General features: G+C 43.8%; 1 protein-coding gene across 11 annotated transcripts in view; it reads left to right on the forward strand.

Annotated features, from left to right (window-relative positions):
* LOC108628361 (Kinesin heavy chain 73) overlaps positions 1-10,003 on the forward strand; it is a 49,655-nt gene extending 39,652 nt beyond the window's left edge. For 4 of the 11 annotated variants that reach the window (XM_026816411.1, XM_018030214.2, XM_026816412.1 and 1 more), the window contains exons 21-29: positions 1,266-1,283; positions 3,434-3,508; positions 4,533-4,687; positions 4,998-5,331; positions 5,459-5,730; positions 5,811-6,000; positions 6,095-6,292; positions 6,354-6,521; positions 6,753-10,003. In XM_026816411.1, the coding sequence (XP_026672212.1) occupies positions 1,266-1,283; positions 3,434-3,508; positions 4,533-4,687; positions 4,998-5,331; positions 5,459-5,730; positions 5,811-6,000; positions 6,095-6,292; positions 6,354-6,521; positions 6,753-6,850 (1,508 nt within the window). In that variant the 3' untranslated portion in view covers positions 6,851-10,003. The remainder of the gene's footprint in view (positions 1-1,265; positions 1,284-3,433; positions 3,509-4,532; positions 4,688-4,997; positions 5,332-5,458; positions 5,731-5,810; positions 6,001-6,094; positions 6,293-6,353; positions 6,522-6,752) is intronic. The other 7 variants (XM_026816413.1, XM_018030217.2, XM_026816414.1 and 4 more) reach the window with 5 other exon arrangements.

Genomic DNA, 10,003 nt, shown 5'->3' on the forward strand with positions numbered 1-10,003 from the left:
CGGAGCGCTCCCATGGACATGCCTGATCCAACGAATGCGACATGTCAGTTTGCTTTGGACCACGATCGAATTTATATCGAGTTATACACATTTGAAACGCTTTGATCAATTTTTAATGGCACTGTGTTTTTTAAGAACCTTAGTCTTAGAACGAAACATATTTACCGTACGACCCGTACGATCACTTCTCGTTGCCTTGACTTTTTCGCTTACTTTGAATTATACATTCAACCACGAGAGAGTCTATAATTCATCAATGAAATGTGGCTTATGCAGTGTTTTTTTATATATTACATATCTATATTTATATCATATATATATATATATACATTTCACCTTGCCATGAATTAGTCACTTTACGATTTGCCCTAGTTTTTGATTGTTACTTAAAATTCCACTGTTATGTCTTCCTCTTGGCATTGGATATGTTGGTTCTGAATAATGAAAGATGATCACATTTCATCCGTTCTCCCTTTCGCGTTCCCCGTTTCGTTTTTCATTCTTGTTCTGTTATCGAACTTCACGTCGTTCATCGTTCGCATCCCCTTGTGTCGTGTCCTGCGTAACGTATCTCCCCGCGTAAAGAGAATCGAAGTTCCGCTTGATTAGACGATACTAGGAGCCAGGACACCATGCAAGAAAGATGCTTGAATCACTTAGAAGAAACACGATCAAAGTTTTGATCAGTGATCCTCTGATGATATCTCCTCCCTTAGCAATTTACCAACAACACCACCACCACCACCACCACCACTACCATCACCACCACACGTTGGAACTTCGTATTTATTATATATTTACAGCTTCTATCATATTGTTATGTCACCGCGCTATGTTCAACTTTTTATCACGCACGATTCTTTCACCACTTAGCCAACGTTCGTTATAAGCTTTCGAATCGCGCGATACGCCGCGAATCATGCTCGCGGCCAAGAGTTGAGCATGGTAAGAAGAGAGAAAAAAAAGAAAAACGAAGAACCTACTATATTTGTTTCTCACGATCAGATCCGCCTACTAGCGTATATTAGCAGCGACACTTGAGCTCCCACCACTTTTACGTTATACAGAGTCTTTGACTTACGATTAACGAGCCTCTATCAACAGTCACGATCACCGAGTTCTCTCTCGTAGCAAAATTTATAAAACCGACCGAGTACGTGATTACCGATCATTGATTACTTGTGTTATAATAATCTCTGTGTGTTCCTCTGTTCAAACACTACGTCTACTACTACTTCTACAACTCAATTTTGGCTCCACGCAAGGCTCCATTCTGAACTCAGGTAAAATGGAGTCTTGATTGATATTTTGATGCCGTAATAGGCAGCGACGATTAGTATATTATATATACATATGTCTCGTGAGTGGTTGAGCCTGTCTGTTGTTCTTTTCCTTAGTTATCCAGCAAGCCTTCAGTATCGTTCTATGTTTATCGCGTATATGTATATGCCGCGGTGAGAGCGCGAAAGTTCTCGATGTATGCGTCGGGCTTCCAAGTTTCATGTCTCGTACGATTTCGACCAGATCAAACAAATCCAGAAAGCAACGAAAGATTTGACGACACGTCAATCACGAGTGTGTCACGCTTTCGCTGTGACGTATACGTTCATCGAGCGTGTCTCGATGCTCCTTAATTTTCGGCAGTGTTCAGAACCGGAATCTTGGCTTAGTAGCTAGCCGGTGGAAAGTGGTTTGACAGATCGATTTGATACTCGGAGAAAAGAAATTGATACGCGACGGAGAAGCTCGAGGAACGCTTCTACCCATCGTCGTTTATCCAGATCCGTTCCGATTCTGGTTCTGAAGATTGCTCGCGCATTTTCTATCTGCATCTGTGCAACGCGAGCTATGTTCTGTGTCTAGAGCAAGTCTAGAAATCGACGTCGTTTAAAAACAGTTGTTTTCTCAGCTCTCAGAAAAATTAGTCGAGTCTTTCGAGCGTGCTCTCGAACAGAAACTGTTTTTAAACGACCGTGTTAGTCGTTTGTTTCACGGTGCATCGTGCATGCGAATGTATTGCTTGCTGCAAGCATCGGCAAGTCTGTTCGTTGGACCGTTACTATACGATGATTCCGCATTGCTGATCATGATCGATGTGCAAAAAACGATTCACACAGACGCGACCGCGCGTTCCAAAGAGCGAAGCGATTTTCGTACCGTGCCTGCCGCATTTTCTATCAGAGATCACTATACGCGTAAAGATCATGTTCACCGGCACTGCAATCACAATTATATCTCCACGATGTTATCACTTCTCGACGAAGCATGCGTATTCGAACAGTTCCTTCGCAAAATGAAGTTTCTTCTTCGCTAGACTAGAAACGATCTCTATAATTCTGTTAGTACGTTTTCATTATAGTTTTCCTCGCGTTCTTCCTTCTTTTTAAATCCTCGGTGACTCGTCGAATTCCAGGTTCGACGAATCGTCGGGATCTGTTTTCTACGTTTTCTAAGACTGAACTTTTGTTCGAAACGGACTGATGATTACGACAGCGATACGTACAGTTTGGAAAGAAGAAAAACGGGGGAGAAGAGTAACGGTCGCTTATAAAGTCGTTTCTGATATCTCCCTCTCTCTCTCTCTCTCTCTCTCTCTATCTATCTATCTATCTATCTATCTATCTATCTCTCTATCTCTCTCTACCTTGTGAATGTGCTGTTCAGCGATATTTTAGAAACAGACGTAGGGTAACTGTATCATATATGTGTACATAAATATACATATACATTTATTGATTAATGATTTAGGTATGTGTGACGTACTACGCTCCTGGAGAACGGTTTGAAATCGCGTGAGATTAACCAAGTACGGATTTCAATTGTTCTTCGTCGGAGTCGAAAAATAAAGCTTATGGGTGTATTGGTAAAAAAAGAGAATGAGACAGAGCAGCGTTCTCGAAAGTACAAACGAAATTCCCATTCGTTTTATTCACGGGAAATAAATCAGTTTAAAGTCGAATGAAAAAGACTGACCGAGGTACTCGGTAATCATCTTCGACTTTAAGCTGATCACCGTTGACGATTTTCTAATTGAAATTCTCGATGCAGATGAAAATACGTTTTGATAAAGATCGAACGATGCTGTCATCTCTGCATCTTGGATTTCCGTTCAAAATGGCGAGTCGAGTCGTTCCATGAATTAGAAAAATTAAATGCGTACAGAAGGAACCAGACAGACCTCTCTCAGAGAGCAAACGTGGTTTGCTGATTGTTTCGTTTTAACTACTGTGACTGTTACTGCGCGTACGTCATAGCGTACGTACCTGCGTATGTATAACGAACGATGTCGACGCGATTCTTCGCCGGTGATCGGAGAAGAACGATCGAGATCTCGCCATTGAGAGGAGAACGAAACGTAATAGCGTTTAGTGATATCGACGATAGAAAAAGAGAAACCGAGTGCCGTGTAATCAGTACGTCTATCTCCTTTCAGCGAGACCAACCTTCCTGAATCTGAACCTGAATCTCAACTCATTGACACGTCTGCAACAATCCACCTCTGCCAAGTGTAGGTGACACTCGCTGTTGTCGGCTCTTTCAAACCAGCTCGAGCATTCGGAGTCGGCAAACGGTTGAAAGATCACGTTCGCGTGGAAGCTGGTTCGGGCAGGTTTGAAAGAGACCGTTCGATCGTTCTCGTAGTGACTAGTAAACTCTTTCGTTTCCTTACACCTTTTATTTATTGAGTTATTAGATACCGGTACGATGAAAGTATCGGTTTTTTTGGCTCGGTATCTCTTCTCCGTGCGTAGCCGATACCGCAGCCTCACCGTGTCCGCCGCACGGCACGGTCACCATCCCTCCCGTACGTGTTCGATGTTACACTGCTTACGATCACGTTCGGCGAACCCTCTTCTCCTACCTATCTGCCTATGTATATTTTACGTTTTACTTCAGGCTACCTTATATTCCACGTATCTCGTGCGCTCGACTCTTCTCGATCTCTTCGTACCTCCGTGCTTCGCATTAACATTTAACTCGATCGCTGCGTAAGTCGCGTGTATCATTGTTATCACGGCTACTGATCGAGACGGTGGATCGAGATTATCCCATCACCTCGATTCATCGTATAAACAATATGTATAGAACATGGCAGGGCAAAATTGGTCCTCGAAGCAAATAAATGTCAGCGAATAGTACGTGGAATATATCGCGTCACCCTTTCTTTTATTTTCCTTTTTTTTCCTTTTTTTTCCTTTTTTTTTCCTTTTTTTTTTAGGAACAGCATGGATAGTCCTTGTGTTGAATATTTTTCAATCACGAACACGTGTATGTCGGAACCGACCTGGCACCTCTCAATCAGTGTGATCATAAACCCGATTACGTACGGAATGTATATCGATACCCAACGCAAAAACATAGTCGTGACCAACCAGGGGAGATCGATTTGAAACCGCGCCTAAAGAAACGCTCGTTACAGTTTGACGGTGGCCAGATCGGCCCCGATGTTCACGAATTTTTACGTCACAGTTTCTTTGTGAGGAGACGGTCGCGCCGACTTTCCGTTGACACGATTATATGTTCGTTTTTAGCGTCTCCGAACATGGTCAGCGGTAAACTCGGTCTACGAATGACCACCCTGCACGAGGAAACGTCGAACGCCGGAAATCAACTGTCGACGCCTGTTCGCGGCGACGAGGACGAGGAGAAGAGCGACGTCGATTACTCGGAATACGATTCGTACCAGGTAGTAAACGTTCTTCTTCGGTACGCTTATTATTCAGTCAGATCGCTTCTATGCTGTTGAAACTATCGTCTCCAAGGACACAAGACGCTTCACGTCGATTTAAATGTTGCGAGCGAGACTCGGAATTTGTAGTTTAATAAGAGAGAGAGAGAAGCATCGTCGTGTTCTTAAGTAAACTCAAATAAAACGATGGAACGATGTGAGTGCTGAGTCGAGCACGATCGTTTCGTCTCGTCGAATCGCTCGAATTCGACGACGCATCGTCTCTCAATGATCACAAATCAAGTCACAAAACGCGATTGACGTTCAGGCACCGGCGAAACCAGTAAAACCGCTAACTTCTTCACGCACACTGGATTCTCTCGTCGAATTTCAATCGACCAAGATCAACACGCCGAGCATGAGCAGCAGTGGTTATGGTTCTCAAGCCGTGTCCACGACCAATCTCACGTCCGAGGACTCGATCTCCGTCAAATCCATCAGCGTGGACGAGACACCGGACCTCGAGTACCGCAGTCTGTTGGATGGCAAGAGACCGGAACGGATGGACAGCTCGCTGGTCGAGGAGACGCCGGAGGAATACATGGGCGAAGTGACCGGCGCGTTAGGGAAGTTGAACGCGACGGAGAACACTCGCGGCGAGGGTTAGTTCAACGAGACCAAATACTCGCGTTGAAAATGATCGTCGAGATCGGCTTTTTTAAATGTCGCCGTTTCCACTGGTTTTGGACCACGGTCCGGATAAAATGTATATTCTCTTGTGACACACAGAGCGCAGCAGAAGGAACTTGGAGGAAACGGGCGCCTACGTGGACGCAGACATCGATAGCCCGGTTTCCTCGACGAAAAGCGACAGTGACGCGAACAGCGGTTCGACGTATACCACCGGCAGTTCAATTCGCATGAAGAAAGATGTGCCCAGCCAAGTCTTGAACGATCGACGAAGGAAAAGCGACGTGGAAATTAGTCAAGCGTCGAATTCCGGGGAAGACAGCCCTTTGGAGGGTAGCTCCGTCGTACGCACGAAGCTACCGCCGGGCAAGGTGTTTTTTCCGTGCATTTTTTCGAACATTTTCGATTTGATTTCGATCGTGCAACCGTGATCATTCCGTGATGATTACAGGTCGTGCGACGAAGGAAAGCTACCGCCGGCACGCCGGGAAGGCCTAAGAGTTCTCAGCACAGGGCCTCGTTCCCCATGGTCCGTCCACAGCTCTCGGAGAGCAAAGTCGCGGCACGATACGAACAATCGATGCGGGCACCTGACATGTCCTACGAGAACGGGGACAACAGCTCGTCCGAGCGAATCGACGGTACGCGTTGTACAATCGTTTTCGTTTGCCCGTGAAACTGTTTCAAAGTTAGAGTCGTGCGATCGTTACTCGATCATCGTTGTCGATTTTACAGATGACGCGAGCGACAAAAGTTCGGCTTTCGGTTCGCGGCATGACTTGAGCAGGGTCGAGACTCCGCTACCGGATTGGGTGGTGGTCGGTGAATCGGTGTTGGTTCGCCCGTACAGCTATTCCGGTGTGATAGCGTACGTTGGACCGACGGAGTTCGCGTCTGGAACGTGGACAGGAATTGAACTCGACGCTCCGACCGGTACGTACGCGCGTACTCTCTCTCGTGCAAGAGATTCCGAAACGGAATTCGATTGTTCCAGGTAAAAACGATGGTGCTGTGAACGGCCATAGGTACTTTACGTGTCGCCCGAAATGCGGGATATTCGTGAAAGTGGACAAACTTATCCAGGACAAACGAGGGAGGGCGCTTAGGAATTATACTGTCAGCACCCCTCAGCCAGCACCGATGCGCAGGAGCGTCAGCAGAGGTAAGACGATCGGTATTTTATCACAAGTTAAAAAACAACATCTGTCTCGATCTCCGGTAGACGTCCTCGATATTATTTTCCGACTACGATTCGATTCGGCCAACGGTTGCTGTTAATTGTTTTTATAAATAAACGAACGATAACAACGGTTGACCGAACGAAGGAACTAATGAAATTGACATTTTGTCGTGCGAGAAAAAAAAAAAAACGAGAAAGATGTGTCTGATTCAGGTGAGGGTTTACATTCCTTGCACCGGAGCCGAAGCCGGGGGGAGGGTCTATCGACGGTGTTGACAACCGGCACGCGATCTTCACCGCGGAGCAAGTGAACGAATCGTAACTACGACGGCAACACAACCGCTTCACCGTAACTTCGTTTTAATAATTAAGCCATTAAAAAATTATCCTAATTGCTACATGCCTATGATATGTGTAGCAGCAGTGTTTCAGTCCCTTAGACATTTAGGGCAGCTATGGATTATTAATTAACTTATAAATATTACTTAAACGAGATGATTAGGTCATTATCGAATGTGTATCACACACAAAAGGCAGGAAGCAGGAAGGAACATGTTCTCTCGATCTCGAACAGCCAGTATGCCGTTCTCTGAAGCATAGTATGTATAGTCTAACAACTAATACTACTACTACTACTTCGCATTTTCAGTAGCGTAGAGCGACCGATAAATGAGAGGGTGAGAGTGTGTGCGTGAGAGAGAGAGAGAGAGAGAGAGAGAGAGAGAGACAGACAGACAGACAGACAGACAACAAGTGGTAGAGAATGAAAGAGAAATCGTGAGAATGAAACGCATGAACGGATTCGTATCGATACGCAGGAGAAGAAGAAGAATAAGAATGTGTTCGTAGTTTCTCTCGCGTATCGAGAGTCGGCGAACGACGTTCAAATCGCGTACGTATAATTTGTAAGCATTCCACAAAAAACTTTTCATTTTACGACTGGGATGATGAGCCATTTACTTTTTACACGTAAGAGGATGCATCGTATTTTAGTTCGCGGTTAATTGTACATTTTTTAAAAAAGGAACCTCAGAGAAAAGAGGGATTCGAATAAGAAACGGGATCACGACACTTATTTCGAGCATAATCCTCTCGCCTTCGATCCAAGCGATCCGCGAGGTGAAACGCAATTTTAAACGGTGTCCCGTAATATCTAAGCATCGATAGCACTCGCAATGAAAAATATACCGTTACATGTTACTTATGTACGCGTGATAATCGTTGAAAAAGATATGATGATCGACAGACGGTTGCACGATTGCCAGTGAACCTGTTCATTCTCCGTGATTAACCAACGACGGAGAAACGGTCATTAACGAATGGCATAAAGCAGAAGGAAAACGGACGGCCAAAAGAAAAAAAAATGATCCTTTCTTTCTCCGAGACAAACGTATTACGTATTGCGTTCTGTAGATTATTCAAAGATTTTATATGTATACAATCGTTTCATATATATATATACACATTGTATTTTTTTAGCGCAATCTGTTAAGTTCCTTCTCACTGTATCATACAATTTTATGACAAATCCCCTCGTCGAGCATTACGTTGTTGTTACCGCGAACATAACACGCGATTAATTTATACAGCGCGAAGTGTTTGAAGCAAACTGTGCGCGTAGCATCGTGCAAAGCGCGAGGAATTAAAAAAAATTCACATCGACCTCCGTGTGCCGGCTATGAGCACGCCAGTCCGTGTGTTTTTTTTTCTTCTCCTCGGGGTGCAACGCGACACACAGGATCGCAATACTAGGTTCGTAAGTTTAGATAGTAGGCATCGAATTTAAACAAACGAAAACACGAGCTTGCTTCGTTTTATCTTTTCGATCCTTCATAAAGATGCGTTGATCCGAGATTGTTTCTTCCTCCATATTTTTGTCTCTTTAAATCTTTTATATCTTAACACACACCTCGTCGTCTATAATTCGTTGCACGAATTCTGCTGTTTGAAATAGTTGATCGCGAAAAAAACATTAAATAATACACACACTTGATACGTTTCAACGTGATTTGCTCACTATTATCGATAATACTACTATCGATGATACCGATTCTTTGTACGACGGACTGAGAAAAAAAGACAAAGCTTACCGCTACGTATTCCTTTCGTATACTATAATAGAAACAGAAAGGATCGCACCGCGAGAAAAGTATCACGTGTGTAAGACAAAATGGCGAACTTTTCTTTTAAACTAGCTAACGAGATAGGATGTGTCGTGTGCAATACAAAACTGATGCTGAGAAGAGAAAATGTGAATGGAGGTATGAAACGTGTAACAAGAGAGAAACGAACGTTGAATGAAAGAAGCAATTAACGACTTAAGATGTAACAATCATCGTAAGCGAGTCAAAAATTGTCAACGACATCAGTCAAAACGAAACGAGACAAAAACTAACGAGACAACAAACGAGAAACAATAACTTCTGTCCAATTAGAACAATACTAACGCTATCGATAATGAACATGTCACTGTGCGTAATATATTTATTGATAAAATATGTAATAAAACTCGTCTGCGACGCGACGTTCCCTCCTCCCACGGTCAGCGACGACAATTAACGGACGAGGCTCTCTTCGATTATTTTTGCGTACACTCGCAGTTTAATTAACAAAACGAAAGTGGGATTATAAAAGAAAAAAAAAAGAAGAAAAAAACGCGAGAAGGCGCCGACGCGTTCTCACGCGAAGGGAAACGTCGCGGGCGAAGGGGTATCTCTGTCCATTTTTTGGTAATTCAAGACTATTGATGGGTGAAAGAAAATTAAAGACTCACAAATGTCACAGCGAGATGCTACATGCGCCTGCCCGGCATACGATCAATAAATATTTTCCGTTTCCAGGCACGATACGTTATCCAGTCAAGTTTTTCTTTTACTTTTCGCTCGGTATTTTATTTGGTACTCGTGAAACATTCCGATCGGATTCCAATTCGATCAACGATCGTGTAAAATATCTTACGATGATGAGCCATAGTCCATCGTAAAGACTTTTACGTTCACGCATACGTATGTACATACGTATATATTCTTTTTCTTTCACTCGTCGTTTCTTTTGGTTCTTCTTTCTGTACGTTTTACTGCTTTGGAGATCGCAGCGGAGCATCTGGCATTGACGGAGCTTACACAGCCTATTCCATCCCACAATAAGACAATGTCCATTTTTATCGTTATTAATTATCTAATATGATAATCGTTCACAAACTATACTTTGTACCCTAAACGGATTCTAGAAATAATATTTTCGACCAATCGGTTTTACGAACGTCTCCCGGAAGACTTCCGAGTTTAACATTATCGTACACTCGTCCGCCCTCGTTCCCCGCGCAACACTGCTGTAGCCACGAACCAATACGAACATGTGTTAACACGTGCACACACGGTCTAAGTTCCAAACCGAGAGGGAAAGAAAAAAGAAGCGAGACAAGGGGTCGCACGGGTCCATTTTCTCGAGAGCATTAAAACAGA

Source organism: Ceratina calcarata, unplaced genomic scaffold (assembly GCF_001652005.2).
Source record: "Ceratina calcarata isolate Rehan_Ccalc_2016 unplaced genomic scaffold, ASM165200v1 scaffold517.2, whole genome shotgun sequence".
NCBI classification, from domain to species: Eukaryota; Metazoa; Arthropoda; class Insecta; order Hymenoptera; family Apidae; genus Ceratina; species Ceratina calcarata.